Source organism: Lytechinus variegatus, chromosome 7 (genome assembly GCF_018143015.1).
Source record: "Lytechinus variegatus isolate NC3 chromosome 7, Lvar_3.0, whole genome shotgun sequence".
Taxonomy (NCBI): Eukaryota; Metazoa; Echinodermata; class Echinoidea; order Temnopleuroida; family Toxopneustidae; genus Lytechinus; species Lytechinus variegatus.
The window spans coordinates 31,032,625-31,050,852 of NC_054746.1; the positions used below are offsets into that span (position 1 = coordinate 31,032,625).

Here is an 18,228-nt window from a genome sequence, read left to right on the forward strand (position 1 = left end):
AGCTTATATACATGTATATATTTATTCTCATTTTATTTCAAATGTAAGATGATATTCATGTAATGTGTAAGGAATTTGAAATTTATCTCCAAATTGTGTTCATTGTAGTACTTTGAAGTTTGAAATCAGTCAATCTCATGTAATATGTGATTATTTGTATTTGCCAACCAGCTTAGAATGAATTATTCTGTAATAAGTTCATTTTATGTATTGGCTCAATGAATGAAATAATGGGATTTATTATTTGTCATTCATCGACTTTATAATTTGATTATGTATGGAAAATAGAAATTGACATGTGGGTTAATGGTATACAGGACAAGACATGGTGCTAAACTGGAGCTAATTCATTCACCCTTTTGAGAAGTATGAATTATAATTTAATAATCATTGCCATGAATATCAAATGAAGACAATAAGACCCAGTATTTGAGAATAATGATGATTGAAATTCTTTAGTTTGGAATACATGTACATGTAAATTGTAGCGTAGCATTTGAGTTTACCATGCTATATGTTTTTGAATAACTTCACAGGGTGCCAGACAAGGTGCTGAAGCCCGAGGATTTCATGAATGCCAACGGGTACCGAGGTGGGCGTGGCGGTGGACGGGGGTACGGTGGTAGAGGAGGCCTGGGCTATGGTGGTCGTGGTGGTGGTGGCGGAAGGGATGGATACAGACCTCAGCTTGGATTCCAGAGGAATAGTGGATACAGAGATGGATTGGATACCAGTGCTGCTCAGAGGATGATTAGGTAAGACTTTCAGAAAAAGTTAAAATCAATCACTACTTTAAAAATGATGTGCAACTTGTTACCTAACCAATCAGAATCTCAAGCATGCATTTCAGACACACATATTCGATTCTTTGACCTGCATTAAATACAAGTTTCAATGCAGCAACACCTTAAAGCCCTTCTTATTCTTGGTTTCTCAAACTCATAGCTATCTCATATATTGAGATTTATATGAGTATCTCTTGTTTACATGCACTTTATGATCAGAGTTCAATTGATCTCAGGGTGAGATTGACTTTCAGTCATTGGAATTCTTTGAAAAAACGGCATAGAAATTTGTTTTGAAACAAACCATAGTGCCAATATTCTTTTCTGACACATTGTGCTACTGAGAATTGGCTGCAGCACTTCATGTCCATGACATTGGGTATTGATGTTCTAAAATATAAAATATTTCATAGCCATGAAGTATTGCATGTACCCATTATATTGCATGTAATATCATAATTCAGCAACCCCACATTTGCTCTAATGAAAATTGTTCTATACTTTCTCTGGAGAAGGCATAGGCTTATGGTTGTATAGGGTTCTATTCATAATTGTACTCTGGGAAAGATTATGGCTGATGTTCAGTGTGAGGTATGGTTTTGTGTTTAGCTTAATCCACCCCCGCCCCTCATTTCATAAAAGTTACTATTGTGGTAACAATCCAGTCAGTAACTCCCATGGTAACAATATTAAACAGATATTGGATATCAATGATTCTATGGCAGTTACCATTAAAGAGCACAGTTGCCATAATATCTTTTGTGCAACAGGGCCCTGGAGATTTTCTGCTGGAGCAATTTTCACTGGAGTAAATGTGATGGAATCCATTGATTCAGCATTCTAATTTGCTTGCCTACTACATCTGCATGATGTACTAGAACTTATTGTTTTGCATGCCTTTCTTCCCCCCTCTCATTATCCCCAAGGCATGGCTTTGACACTGGTTATTTTCCAGCAAGGTAACCTTTTAACTGATGTAACTGTTCTTTCTATTTTTCAAAGTGGATCATTCAAACATCTTTTCATTTTGTACTAACCTCATGAGTTTTCTCATTTTTTGACATATTCCCTTTTAATGGAGTGTAGTAGGTAAACTTGAAAAGAGGGGGAAAATGTATGTTGGCTTGGGGTAATTTTCCCCTTGAAATGCTCAAAAGAGCCTATGAAACTAAAAAAGGAGCCCTGGAAAATTCCCATTCTTTTAGATGTAAAAGCTTATGAATTGTTGCCAATTTAGGCAATAAGTTGTAAAGATTAATCCCAGAAAATAAAAAATGATTTTTTTTTTGAGTGCTCGAAAATTTCCCTGCATTCATGTATGTGCTTCCAGTTTCAAGTAAATCATACTCCTTTTCATTGAAACATAATTTGATTGTTAGTGTTTTTTATACTAGGAAAAAGATGTAGGCTGATTGAATTTATATCCTTACTTGATTAACCTCTTGAGATATTATTAAATTGTCATATATCTAGGTATACATAGAAGTAATTCCTTACAGTATCAAATGATTGATCAAGGGTGTCAATGAACTAAATGATGGTACCTGTATGAAATCATCGATATCTTTATAACTTCCACATTTCAAAATCTGTACATCTCTGACAGTTCAAGGCTCTGTCACATACATGCTACCATCTCATGGTAATGAATGCCTCTGTCTAGCAATTTTATCAGGACGTGTTAGACCGCTGCCAATTCCATTTCAACATGTCCGAGATTCGAGTTGATAAGAATGCCTGTCAACTTGGATATGCATCTATAAACCATTTCATGAACGATTTAAAAATTTGAAATAAATATATGCATTGTTTTCTCAGATAGTATCAGATAGTATCATTTAATAGCAGTATGTGACGGGATCAATGAATCATTCCTTGGCATCCTTTTTTAAACACAGACATCAAAATTAAATCTTCAGTCTCATCTTTACTTGTTTACAAAATCCCTTGAAGTGCAAATAATAATGAAATCCTTGAGCTGTTGTTGAGTAATCTCTTGGAAATTGCTTTGACATTTGAAAAATTGTTTTGACATTCGATACATTTTGTTTCAAGTAATATAATAACTGATTTCCCCAAGATATGCTTAATTTTTACAAAATTTCTGATACTTTGATGATCTTTTTGACTAAGTTTTATTTTACAGACTAGTGTTTTTCTCAAAACTTTCTGTAAAGCTCATGACTTTCTCAGCAAAAGGGAATGTGAAGTTTCAAAATGGAAGTTCATGTTTTTCCACCAAATATTAGCAAACTGAATGTATTTAATATAATTTTGTTTATATAAGGGCAGAAAATATACTTTGACTTGAAAATGTGTTTTACAATGGATATGTTCATGAATATCTGCACATTTGAATATCGGCTTATGCAATCAAGAAAAATAATATCCTTACCATTATCCAGTCAATCATAAGGTTGTGTTAAACTCAAGAACATCTTTGTGAAACTGCCTTTAGGATGTTACATTTTATTTATGTTACTTTTTAATTGATAAAGTAAAATCGTGACTTTTATATCATTGTCATTAAAACTTTTTTTAATGAAGGAATTACATACTTACATGTACAGTATGAATTCTTTAGATTACTTGTACCTGGTATTCATTAATATGTCAAAAATTTCTATGAGTTTTTTGTGAGTTATGAGTTTTTTAATGTTTTTTATTTTTTTAGATATGTTCAAAGATGCATGTATGTGCTTGTTACATGTATGTTCATTCTCTTGTTTTCCATGTTGTGTGATTTGCAAGTTCATAAATTACTATTCTGTGAAATGTCTTCATTCTAATTACAATTCAAATTCTATTGAAATGCCAGTTGCAAATACTTGAATATTCTGTGTATTTGAGATGGCATTTGCCTCTTGTTATTCATTTGATACATGATACAATTTTTCACTTTTCTATTTCAGATGTAATTACAGCAGAACATTATTTTTTCAATTCTTAAATGATTTTTTTTGTGTGTTTATTCACCGCTTTGTGTTTTTACTGATCATCATTTTTGTGAGTTGTATTCATAGCATTGCATCATGTTTTTGGTGTTCAATATTCATGTTTTCCTTTTATATTTCAGGTTATTTCATCTTTTACATGAATTTGTTTCAGATATTGTACATTGTTTGTAAAATGTTTTTCATTATTCTAACATTTACACATATAATATATATGTTTCTTGTTTTGTTACAAGATTTCATGTATTTTCTCATTTTTTATACATTCAAAGAAACGTATATTAGCTTGCATGTACATTTCTTTTACCACCACCATCATTATCTTCATCATCGTCATAACACTGTGCTGATGTTTTTTTGTTTTATATAATTCTTCATTGTAGGTCTGTATTTTTTGTTAGGTGTATTTGAAGTGATATATACTTCAAAATTTTGTTTTTTCTATCTTGGGAATATAACCTTTCTATGGTTTATAAATAATGCAGCATTCAATCCATATTGTATTTTAGCACAGTGGTAATGTATATCCCAGCAATTTTTGGAAGCTAATTAGTTTGATTGCTAAAATATATTTAAGCATAACAACAGTGACATGATACAATGATTAAGAATATTGAATAATAAAATTTGTTTTATATTGATATATTTCCAGAGCAGTCATTTATTTTCAGTATGCTCACAGTAATAGATACAGCATGTATAAAGCAAGAAAATTTAGGGACTGGAATCTGTCCCTGTTGCAAAACATACTATATTTTTTTTTTCACTAATCAAAATGAATATAAAATGTCTGCCTTAAAATAAAGTCTTATAAATATATAGTTTGCAATTGATCGATCATTAATCCTTTAGGTGTATTTTTACTATGTACATATATGTATTCTCTCCTTCCCCTATGTCTTTCCTGAAACCTCATTCCTTCATTCCAGGGACCGAGATGTCCAGGAATATTTCGGTGCAACCCAGCTCTTCAACCAATGGAAACAACAGCTTGTAAAAGAGGGTGCAGCCCCGCACCCCTCTATTGCACCCCAAGCTGCACCTGTGGACCAATACAAGTCCCTCCCCCTGTTCCAGCAAGGTGCCCCGCCTTGTTCCAGTCAGTCCCTCTACCTCCCTAGCAATCATGCCATGCCAGCATGCCTTAGCCAGCCCCAAGCAAGTCTTTCAAGGTAGTCTGGGGTATGGTAAGGGGTTGGGTTTGGAGAAGTGAGAATAGTAGGTATTAAGGGGACATCGTCTGGGTGTATGGTGAGGTCTTGTAATCAGGGTTGGAGAAGGAGATGAATAGAGAAAAAAGAGGGGGGTGGTCAAAGAAGTTTGGGGTATTATAAGAGTTGGTTAAGTTGGATAGGGGGATTGAACTTGGTAGGAAAATTGTGTTGATACTTTTCCTGTCATGTGCTATTCCAGAAAAAAAAAAATACTGAGATGCAGTTTTGCCATTATTTGGTTAGAAAAGTATTTTAATGAGGGAGTTCATATTTTTCTGTCTTTTCAATAATAAATGATATGCATTACTGATAGTTGTTGTTTTGACAAAATGCTTGTTATGTATTAAATAGCCTTGTTTATTTTAGGATAGATGTATGTATGTTTGTGAAAATATTTGCATACACATACAGACAGATTGAAACAGTAACGTAGTGTACACACTTAATTACAGTAAGACAGAATGTCTGTATTCTAACATGGGGCTATTTTATCCAGTTAGTTGCAGATTATGGTAAGGTCAGTGAGAGTACTGAATGGAGAAGACAAACATATTTTAGAAATTTAAAACGAAACTCCTTTTGTGGAAACAATAAATTTGAGTTTTCAAGTTCTTTTCAGGATTCATGCAATTTAAGGAGAATATTATGATAATAAGATCCTCGACTAAGGATTGCCCTTCAGATGCCCTAACATTCAAAAGTTGACCCCCAAAACAGCTGAAATGCATGGGCTGAAAGTTTGAGTGTAGTCCCATATATGACATGTATATCTGTCCAGTGCATATTCAGTTAATATCTGATGATTTTGGTGATTCCAAAGACTTGCATCCTAAACTAATTCTTTGTAATTATTACTATTTTACAGTCAACTTGAAAAAGTTTGTTCTGCGATATCAATCTCATGGTCAGAATTCATCTGTACATGTTAGGATTAACAAATATTTTTATTTACTAATTTTGGAATACTTTAGCCAAACTCTTGGTCAGTGAGGTCGATTTCCAGAGAATTGTGCTGTTCCTGCAATTATATGAGAATTTTCCGCATTTATTTTGTCTTTTTCTTTTCAGATAGTGTTGTCATTAGCATCCATTCACCGAGTCCCCATACAAATATTTTTCAGAGGCATGAAATCATCATGCAATTAAGCAGTAATTCATGTATATCTGTTTTGTTTTTTCCATCTATTCACTTGCATTTTGACCGAAATGGGTCATAGTTTTCCTGCTGTGATGCTCAGTGTATAATTGTATATGTGTATTGATTAAGATTTGACTGATGTATTTGTCCATCTTAGGAGTATCCTTAAGCATTACCGTTGGAAGTACTAAACACTGAAAAGAACAGTGCAAAGAAGTCTTTGGTCATTTTTGTCAGTTTTCAGTTTACAGATGAGGAGAGATAATCAACTGTACAACAGAAATATCTGCCCAGCACTTCTTACCATTTTTTCCCTCACTCATTTTTCTTGTCTGTGTGAAATTATTAATGTGTCTTCAATTAATAATAAAGAAATGGATGTGCACCAGCCTCCAGTACAGATGTTATCACCTTCATTTGCACCAAATATCCAGATGATTTAATTTATGTATCCTTTCTCCCATAAACAGTGAAGATAAAGAAGTGTCATAGTCCTAAATTTTACTTACTTAATTTGCAACAAACATCCAGTTTATAATCATGAAAATGTCTATTCTTCAGTAAACAGTCAAGATAAGGATTTGCCACAGAACATTTGCAACAAACGTCCAGATGAACATCAGTACCACTTAGACATACTTCATTTTCAACAAATATCCAATTGGAATAATGTGTCTACTTTTCAGTAAACATTCAAGATAAACAGTTGCTTTTGCATCATTTTTAATACTTTATTTTCACCAAATATCCAGATAAAATGATTTATTCTAACATTCTTCAATAAAAAGCCCTTGCATTTTAGCAAAGCCATAGTTTAAACTTATTTAATTTCATATTTAAAAGCTTGTTCATGTTGCACAGGTAAATGATATACTTGCTCTGTCACAGTAAATATGGTGCACACAGCATATGTGGATCCAGGGTCTCCAATCAGATAATCATTTCAATAATACATTAAAATGTTCTCATACTAGATTTCATGTGTTTTTTGTCTTGAACCTACAGATTTATTCTTTCATGTGGTGTTTGATTATATACGTGTACCGTATTTCATGCTAATGATGTGTTGACATTTAAAGAAAATTGAAAATATTCATTGTATAAATTGTATATATTATATGTATATATATATATTTTTTATTTTATTGACTCTATCAAAAATATATATTTATAGTTGTTTAAACGAACTATGATGTTTGTTTTTCTAAAATTCAATTTTAATCGTCACTTTTGCAGACACCATGGTTCAAACCAAGGAAGGAATGATCAGTCTCTCTTGGGTGCCCCACCCCTAATGCAGCAATCAGGAGGAGGAGGAGGAGGTTATGGAGGATACAATCAGAGGCAAGGATATGGTGGGCAAGGTAAGATTCAATCATAAGTCACTCTTAATATTTATCCCCCTTTCAAAATATTGTGCAATACAGCATTTAAAAAAAGTCTTAACACAATTTTTGGAACTGAATTTGCGATGCCTGGTCATGTGGTTCAATTCAATTAAATTCAAGATTTATTAAAAAACATGAGTCGCAGCCAAACTGCTGAAGTACAATAATTAATACATAATTCAAACATTAAAAGCAGTGACATTTGTAAATATTGAGATAGGAAAAATGTATGTAAGAGGCAAGACTGAAATAGGGAATGAAATAAGTATACATAAGATAATGAAGTGGTAAAATAAAAAGGAACAATAAAAACAAAATAAGTAAGTTGTAAAAGATCATTAAAAATATATGGATATGAAATGAAGGTGAGCTTTCCTCATTCATCAAAAATTGAAATTGGAAGTAGGCATGTTTATGGTATTTCAAAGGAGTAATGAGTTTATTGATTGGGCATGGCTTTATTCAGGAGATCTATGAAATATGGTATGGGGCTATTGTGGTATCGTTTTGTTTTACATTTGTATTGCTGATATCTAGGAGTATGTTGGAGATTGATGGTTAAGTTTTTTTTTTAATTAAAGAAAAATTAAACCTTTGGAACAAGATACATGTAGCTTGTGTGAAAACAGAAAAATCAAAGAAACAGATCAACAAAAGTTTGAGAAAAATTGAATAAATAATAAGAAAGTTATGATTATTTGAACTTCAGGTAATTATTGTAATGTAGATCCTCCTGTTGGCAATGGGAAAAGGATGTGTGATGTCACATGTGAACAACTTTCCCATTACTTTTGTAGATATTTCACTTAAACTGCCTCTTTTATCACAGCTATCAGTAGATCATGTATTGTTTTTTAGGAGGGCATGTAATACAGATTTTCAAAGAATACATTATGGATAAAGAGTTTGCATCACCATTAGAAGAGCAAAAGGAGACACTTCGGGGTATTTTGTAGTCCATCAAAGGGAAAGTTGTTCACCTGTGACATCACACATCCTTTTCCCATTGCCAACAGGAGGATCTACATTACAATAATTACCTGAAGTTCAAATAATCATAACTTTCTCATTGTTTGTCCAATTTTTCTCAAACTTTCTTTGATCTTATTTGATTTTTATCTGTACACTCAAGCCCACTTTTTCCAAAGGTTTCATTCCCCTTTAACTAACAGTTTGTACTTGCACATTCTGCACTTGACCAAATGTGTGCAAAATATTATTTACAAATCAAATATATGTGTCTCAAACCCAACTTCATAGTAAAATTATTTTGTTGTCACAGCATGAAATAAAAAATGATGTTGCTGATATTTTTATATGTTACATACAACAAAAAAGAAATTTTTAAAACACAAAAAATCACATACAAAATAAAAGTAAACTAATAAATTAGATGTTGGGTTGATTGTGGCCTCTAAGGCCCTGTCACTTATCATCTAATGGTATCAGCTGAGAAATGTTGCATTTACCATTTTCTGACACTATCTGGCAAAAAGTTTGGAGATGGCACAGTGCCCCAAACCAAAACACTAATAGTATTGGCTTTAATCCAGGATGGCATTTGCACATAAGTATTAGTATTATGGTAACTTTACCTTTCAATGGCTACTACTATGATGATTAAAATCAAGGATACATGCAACTTATCATTGGATGAAAATGAAAATCTATGACAATCCATATTTTATTGTTTGAAATGAAATCTGAAATAGATCAAACTCAGAAAATTCTATTTGCCAAATTGATCGTTGGCTCGGCAGTCACTGTGCAGTGCCAGATCGATGTAGCTCTATCCCTTGAATTGTTGAACACTTAACATGGTAGCAGCAACTCCATCTTTTGATCTGACACAGCCTGAGCTTGAACTCACGACCTCCTGGTTGTGAGTCGAACACTCTACCAAATGATTCAACACACTGGATGGTAAAATTACTATACTTGTAGATGTGACATGGTCCAGGAGGGCACGGTGGGCACCATTGTGAATTTGGTCTTTTGTGCATTTGAGCCTCAACTTTTGTTTAGATATTAAATTCAACTTGAGGTTTTCTAGAAGTTTTGCAAGTCTATGTAATGCCAAAAGCTGAATAGGTATTCTTACAATGTCCTAAATCTTAAAAACTTTGTAAGAATTTGATTTGTCCATGGCTTTGATTTTTGCACTTGTTTCAGTGTTATATTGATATTGTTTGTTTGTTTTTTGCAGTGCAGTTTTTTTTTAAAGGGGGATTTTGGATTGTTCCATATGACCTAATACCCAACTAAAATGTTCATACCAAAAAGTAGAAAATAAAATAGATATAGAGCAGTGTTTGTTGAAAAGATTCACTACATCAATAACATTTCATAGAAGTTAAGTTCGAATTCAGAGTCTGTTGGTCAAAGCTCATTAAAATATGCGAGTTGGTTTCCACATGTTAACTTATGAAATATTCAACAGGTAAAAAATAATTAGGTGTGTAGGTACATGTATTTCGAATTTGGAGTCCACAGGTCAAAGGTCACAGCTCATATATTCGAGTTGGTTCAAAGGTCTAAATTTGTTCATTATATATTCATACTGGTTTCTGCACGATATTGAGTTCAATTATATTGAATTGATTTCTGATCGCATTACGCAGGGGCATCTGTGTCCTTTGGACACGTCATATTTCTATATTTTTTGTGATGTGATCATAAATGAGAAAAATAAACATAACAGAGAAAACTTTAAGCCTCTTGGAAATAATGTTGGATAATTTATTTTCACTTCCAGATCTCTTTAAAGATAAATACCAGTGGTGGTAACAACCTGAAAGTGAGTTTGAACAGAACCCAATAAAATGACCCCCAAGTGTTTGCATGTATAAAATATTTGCTAATTGGCTCTGGAAAAAAAATTGTGTAATTGCTGAGAAATGAGCAAAATAACCACAAAATTCCTTAAAATATCATGTATTTTTCAAAGCATTTTTAATACACTGTGATCCCACATATTCTTTGGTGTTAGTTATCAGAATTTCAGTTTTCAGCTAGATTTCATGATTTCACAAAGATGAGTTGATTTCAATGTACCAGATCTAGATCTATGATAATATTGTGGTAATTATTGATGGTTTTAAAAGCTTTCTCATGAAGTAATTGTTTTTGCAATTACTTTCTTGTACCTTTATATGTATTTCTTGCTTAGTCTTTTAATACATAAATCATATTCAATTAAGTAATAAAAAACTTGTTACAAGTCAATATGAGCTGAGTGGAGAGTAGTGATAGCTCACACAGATATTTTTAACAAACTAATTTTAAGCAGTGCAGTCGTTTAAAAATATATTAATAGGGATTTATTAATGATGTAGAATTATCAGTGAATTAGATACTAATAAATGGAAACTATCATATAAATATTGTTTAATTAAGGGTTAGTTTTACACAATGTCAGCTTGAAAAAAAGAAAGAGGAAACTAAATAAACATTGTTCATGCACAAGAGAAATTTTGTACTTAAAGGACAAGTCCACCCCAACAAAAACTTGATTTGAATAAAAAGAGAAAAATTCAACAAGCATGACACTGAAAATTTCATCAAAATCGGATGTAAAATAAGAAAGTTATGGCATTTCAAAGTTTTGCTTCATTTCACAAAACAGTTATATGCACATCTCGGTCGGTATGCAAATGAGGAACTGATGACATCACTTTTTCTTCTGTATTTTGTTATATGAAATATTTTTATATACTCGTCATTGTCATGTGAAATGAAGTTTCATTCCTCCTTGAACACATGGGCCCGTATTCTGAAGTCAGGTTTAACTTAAACTCAGGTTTAAAGTTGTGGTTTAAGTATGGGGAGCCAAAAGTATCAATTTTTGTCTCACCTGCGAAGCAAAGTGAGACTATAGGCGCCGCTTTTCTGACGGCGGCGGCGGCGTCAACATCAAATCTTAACCTGAGGTTAAGTTTTTGAAATGACGTCATAACTTAGAAAGTATATGGACCTAGTTAATAAAACTTGGCCATAAGGTTAATCAAGTATTACTGAACATCCTATTAGAGTTTCATGTCACATGACCAAGGTCAAAGGTCATTTAGGGTCAATGAACTTAGACCATGTTGGAGGAATCAACATCGAAATCTTAACCTGAGGTTAAGTTTTTGAAATGTCATCATAACTTAGAAAATATATGGACATAGTTCATGAAACTTGGACATAAGGTTAATCAAGTATCACTGAACATCCTGCATGAGTTTCACGTCACATGACCAAGGTCAAAGGTCATTTAGGGTCAATGAACTTTGGCCGAATTGGGGATATCTGTTGAATTCCCATCATAACTTTGAAAGTTTATGGATCTGATTCATGAAACTTGGACATAATAGTAATCAAGCATCACTGAAAATTTTGTTCAAGTTTCAGGTCTCATGATTAAGGTCAAAGGTCATTTAGGGTCAATGAACTTTGGCCGAATCAGGGGTATCTGTTGAATTACCATCATAACTTTGAAAGTTTATTGGTCTAGTTCATTAAACTTGGACATTAGAGTAATCAAGTATCACTGAACATCCTGTGCGCGCTTCAGGTCACATGACCAAGGTCAAAGGTCAATGAACTTTGGCCGAATTGGGTGTATCTGTTGAATTACCATCATAACTTTGAAAGTTTATGGATCTGATTCATGAAACATGTACATAAGAGTAATCAAGTATCACTGAACATCCTGTTCGAGTTTCAGGTCACATGATCAAGGTCAAGGTCATGTAAGGTCAATGAACTTGACCATGGCCATGTTGGGGTTTTTTGTTGAATAATCATCATATCTCTGTAAGTTTATTGGTCTAGTTCATTAAAAAGGGAAATAAGAGTAACCATGTATCACTGAACATCTTGTGCGAGTTAGAGTAGTATTCAAAGTGAGCACTGCTGCTATATTGAACCGTGTGATGCAGGTGAGACGGCCAGAGGCATTCCACTTGTTTAAAAACTTATGTTTACTGTGCTCTTTCTTGATTCATCGATAGTGAAGACAATAATCTATATATACTTCCTAGACAATTATGAATGATTTGAGAGCCGAATGAGCTGAAATATGATATCTCTAATGTTAGGGATTTATGTAACAATTGGCTCCCCATACTTAAACCACAATTTTAAACCTGAGTTTAAGTTAAACCCGACTTCAGAATACTGGCCATGGAATTCCATTATTTTAACATTTTGTGCTTCAGGCAAAGAGGTCCTAATCGACAAATTCATAAAAATTGAAAAATTGTATAATTCATACAATAAAAATTAAAAGAAATAGTGAGATTGACGTCATCGACTCTCCCATTTGGATGTGTACTGGCTCGTTCATATAACAGTTTTGTTAAAAAATAAGCGAAAGTTTGGAATGTCATAACTTTCTTATTTTATATCCGATTTTGATGAAATTTTCAGCATTGTGCTTGTCTGATTTTTCTCTATTGGTTCAAATCAACATTGTTCTGAGGTGGACTTGACCTTTAAAGGAAGAAATGAGAAATAAAATTTTAGTTTCATGATTGCCTATTTTAGTTATAGTGACAATCTAAATTTAGATATACTGTCATGTACTTGCTAGGAAAATGGTATTGGTGCAAGTTTGTTTCCATTCTTATCAGATATTACAGTGTCCATTTTGGAGCTTATAAAGAGCCAATTGTTCCTGTAAATCTTATCTGGATGTGTGGGTGACTAATTGTCGGTTTTCATTTGACCACCGTCAAAGATATTAAATGGTGAAATGGGATTACCAGAGAATGTTTTCTTTTTTGTATGGCTTGCTTTTTAAAGAAGTCAAACTCAACTGGAGACAAGCAGTCTGTAGGCAATGGCATAAATACAAAAACACTTTTTGTTTTCCAAATGTTTTTGGGAAATGCAACTGTTTCTTAATATGTCCAAAAGACAGAAAGATGCTCTAAATGGTCTCTAGGATAAAGACGCCAGTCAGGTCAAAGCAAGAGAAGATTGGATACACATCAACCATCCTGTGTTTGTTTTTGTTTTGTTACTGCACGCAGAGTAAAACCTTCCTGTCTACAGCGTATTTAAACTATGTCTCGCTCATCTATTAGTGAAAGTTTTACCCTATTGAGACGATGGCCAATATCCCACCAAGTTGAAACACACTGTGCCATAGAAGGCCTCTGCTGAGTACAGATTAGCTATTTTTGTGGCCTAGTGCTTTCACTCTAATAGCTGGTTGTATGTTTGTGTGCTTTGGTTAGAGGGGACACTGTTTTTTTCGATGGCTTTGGTTTGTGTCCCTTTGTTGAAGTAGAAGAAAGCAATGGCAATTATTTAAAAGGGGGACACTCATGATGGGTTGTATTGTTTGTCTCATTGTTTGGGTATGTAAACACCAGGTAGCTAAAAAGAGGAATTGAAGCAGTTTGTCCTGCACTGTGGACATTCCTGTGGAAAATTTAGGGCTTGATTGTTACACTCAAGTTGTCTGCAAACACCAGGGTTTAACATCCATCTTATGATCCCATGTCCATCTTGATTCTCATTCTCTGACCATTGACTGGTCATCAAAGTGCAATGGTGGTCAGTTAGAGAACCCAGCCCAATGCCCCGCTACGTCCAGACCCAAGTCAACTGCTAGACAGTGAGAGATCTGAATGTAAGAAAATAAGGGGGCCTGAAAGGGGAAGGAGGTTTGCCCAAGGGATTGGGAGAAACTTGTCAATCAGTCCAAAGTGCCTCTTCAATCGCCTCTTCTTCCTCCGCAGGAATGCTGACATGCATGTGCAAAAAACAGTTGATAGTGCAACGACCCAACCTTCCTCGGTCTTATTTTCACCCTGTACTTTTCATGAAGGGGTCACCCCAAATTGCTCCCCCTTTCCATCTCTCGTTGCCAAGACCATAGCAACTAACAGTATCAGGGATATGGAAAAAAAAGACAGAATCAAAGGATGGTTAAGATACCCTTATGAGCTGGACTCCTTGCCTCTCCCAATGTGGAGAAGATTCATGGACAAGCTTTGATTTGAAGTGCTAGACAATCGCAAGTAGATTTATTCTCTCAAGTTCTGTTTATTCTGCCTACTTGAGTAAGGATTAATGATGCTCATTGTGAATAGAAACTGCATTTGATCAAATCATTTCCTACCAATACACTCCAAGCAGGGCATATTTGTGTTATTGGAGTGATAGATTACCCCTGTTCGTGTCCCTGAACAACTCTTAATTTAGTGTTGGAGTATGAAGAATGCTAGAGATAATGAAAAAATAGCCCTGATTAATGATTGAATAACTTTTGCCATTTTCTTCCTGAACATATGGAGAACATTTTTACAGTTGAAGAAAGTAAATGTATGATTAACATATCTTTTTCATCTTGAAGTAAAGCCATGTTCCAGGGCATTGATTATTTTGAAAGACAATCAAAACTAATTCCTTCTGCTATATATGAGTGTTTTACAATTGATTTATGATTAATCTATATCTCTAAGACATATATCAGTTACCATTGCTGGTAAAGCAGATCATAGAATGAATGCTCCTAATGCAATCCATTTTGCAATGAATACATCTTGGTTGGAATGAGAATATTACTTCAGTTACTAATATAATTTTCTACATTATACAGCATCAAGCGCTGGAGCTTTCAATATAAACCTGAATACAAAATTTGTTGATGAGTAAGAAAAGTGGTAATCATCAAGAACAATGATTTAATGTTGTATGTAAGAAGGGGGGCAGGACACCAAAGTTCACTGCCCCAAAACTGTTCAAAGAGTTAAAAGAAGAATGATTTATGTTATGCAAGAGAGTTCAACATTTTTGTGGAAAAATTATGGAAAAGGTGAAATTTAACCATCAAAATCAATTGAAATATTACGAGATTGGTTTGAATTTATCATTTTAGCTTTAAAAAATCCTGCCCATATTATATAAGTTAGAGGGACAATCTCCCTTAGAATAATGAAGAGGGGACATACCCCCCCCCTTTGGTCACATCTGTGCGGATAGGCTTTGACTGTTGTTATCTTAAGAATAGATACGCTATCAAGGCGACCGGTATGCAGTCTTGATACAAATATTGTCTGTTTATGCTGAGTTTTGTCAAAACAGGTGCATTCTGTGAATAAGTTTGGTCTTCTTGTTGATAATTTTCATGAAATGCGAATTGTGAGTTGAAACATTTCAGGATGATGATATGTTGTATTGGAAGTTTTGACATGATACAGCAAATCAGACCAATTAGATAATGCCTCCAAGACCTGCCCCCTTCCCATGCATAGCACCATTATTTCTAGCCCATTGTTCCCGCCCAGCTTCCCTTCCCCATCTCGCCCTTCAAGGGCCCTTGGATCCCCATCGGGGGCCCCTTCGCAGGTGTGAAGCACCCATTGTTTCCACATTAGTCCCTCAACTGACAACAATAACTTGCCAGGATGATAGAGTATGCTTGCGTCCAAACACCCTGTTGATTTCATTCTTCTCTTTAGATCAGACGAGGGCCATCCTCGTTGGTTAAGGATCCTTGTCATTTCAATAGAAGGTTCAAAAGAAGGCTGGGTGGTATGCACAATATTACCATCTGTCTTGATATATTCTCTTCATTTCCCCCTCACTGATTTTCCTTTAATCTCTTTTCTATCCATTTATTCATATTATTTTTTGCTTTCCTTATTTTCCCCTTTCCTACTCTTGTTTATCCTCCAATTCCCCTCTCATCCCTCACACTATTTTCTGGTTACCTATTTTCTCTCATTTAATCTCATTTTCTTTTTGTTACTTGTTTATTTACTTTATTGTATCAAAATTTTTGTTTTCTCTGTCATCAGTTACTCATCTTTAGGCCTAAATCTCCTCCCACTTTCCTTTTCTAACTTTTCTCTCACCCCTTAGACAGTTCCTTGATTTTGCTTCTCTTTCACTTCTTTTCTTCTCCCCCACCCCCTCTCTCTCTTTCTGTCTCTCTTTTTCATTTATTTCATGCTCCTTCACATCCTTGTATTGCCCTGTTCCATCTCTCAGCTTTCTTTCAGTTATTTTTTTCCTGAGTTTTTTTTTTATCTTGCAATCCCTTGCTACCTTCCTTTTAAATCGTATCTCTAACTGTTCATTTTCACCTAAATTGGTAATAAAAATGAATATTTATTATCATTAATTATAATAACTGTTACCATTGTAGTAGGAAGTGAATTCAGAAGGTTGGATGGTGGAAGAAAAGCATTCCATGAAATCAGTTTATTAGAGTTAGGCAGAATACCAGAAATTCTGAATGTCTGTTCTGCCAGTGATAATTGGTGTGATTGGTATAGTTAGGCAAATTTTTTTAGAGTTAATTTTTAGAAATGGAACATTATACCAAAAACTAGGAAGGAATGTATTCCCAAACAGAGCAGTATTTTTCAAAGTGGTGATATGACAGGATATGTGCACAGTGTTACCTATTAGAATAATATTATACTGATAAATTACTTCAAACAGTCCATATCATTTATGAAAGAAGTTTTGTCGTCAAATTTCACGAAGCATACAGGTTTGACTTTTAGGTTTAGGCAAAGTCTTGATAAAGAATAAAACTGCATTAGACTTTCTTTCTTTTTTGATCACTGCATCATATATGATATAATTTGTAATAATGTAAAATCCATTAAGTGATTGTAACTTCAAAATTGTTCAAAGTCTAAAATGTTTTTTCTATTTACAAGTTATATATTTGCAGGTTCTTCTATGATTTTTCTTTCCCAAACCTGATATTTCTTAATAATCTAATATTTCAATGACTTTTTTTACCAGTAAGTAGTAAATAAGGTACTTGTGCATTGCCCTTGAGTATTAAATTAAAATGAATATAGTGCTTTATGAAGAGTTGTTATTATCATTATTGTTATTATGAAGGATTTCTGTGACGTCACATAACTGTATTAATGACTGGATGTTGAGAACTCTTTCTACTAGAAGTTAGCATTTAGCAGCATTTTCTTCAAGTTTCTTGCCTTTCTCTCATAGAATAATCTCAATTTGAAGTATTCCTTTCGATTAGCTTCTGTAATTACCTTTCCTCTCTTCATCACGTACTTATGTTTTTAAGTGTTTTATGAAATCTATTTTATTTGTTCAGAAAATCGTTGTTTTATCTGGTAGCCACAGGCACCCACATAATGATATAATTTTCTTCATCTCTATTTCTATAGGCAAATGAAATGAAGAAATTGTAGGATTTGTATTAATTTCTTTGAAATTGTTTTTTCAATTATTTTTTTCAATTTCTTGCAAAATTAGACAACCCTCTTCACATCATTTAATTTCCTGAGATTGGCTTATATAAAAACAGAAAATTAAGCACTTGATCATTTACTTTGATTCTGTCTTGCCAATTTAGTTCTTTACATAGAAATCTGTTTTTCTTTGGTAATATTTTGTTGGTTCCACAATGATTTAAACACGATGAAATTATATTCCAATGTCTTCCGGAGGCATTTCTTTTCTTTGAAAGTGGATTTGGAATTGAACAAAATCTTACTGTATTCTATTCAAGCTGTTTATTAACTTTTTTTGACAGGGTAGATGCCTTCACTTTCGTCATGGAATAGTTAAAGTAATACATTACAATTGAACGTTAACAAAAAATGATAATCAGTTCGATAACCCCTTTAATGTGGTTTCACTTGATGTTCCAAGCAATGACGTGTAAAATGAGGGTTTTTGTTGTTTTTGCCCATTGTGTACATGAATTCAGACAACAATGAGACAAGTGAATGATTGGGGCAATAATCAAGAAAATTACAC

The 18,228-nt window shown here is 33.6% G+C and overlaps 1 protein-coding gene across 5 annotated transcripts in view; it reads left to right on the forward strand.

The window, feature by feature from the left end:
- The window catches only part of LOC121418996 (5'-3' exoribonuclease 2-like), a 67,467-nt gene that overhangs the window by 22,810 nt on the left and 26,429 nt on the right, over positions 1-18,228 (forward strand). Inside the window, exons 28-31 of one of the 5 annotated variants that reach the window (XM_041613249.1) lie at positions 537-755; positions 1,712-1,744; positions 4,669-4,911; positions 7,328-7,455. In XM_041613249.1, the coding sequence (XP_041469183.1) occupies positions 537-755; positions 1,712-1,744; positions 4,669-4,911; positions 7,328-7,455 (623 nt within the window). The remainder of the gene's footprint in view (positions 1-536; positions 756-1,711; positions 1,745-4,668; positions 4,912-7,327; positions 7,456-18,228) is intronic. The other 4 variants (XM_041613250.1, XM_041613252.1, XM_041613251.1 and 1 more) reach the window with 4 other exon arrangements.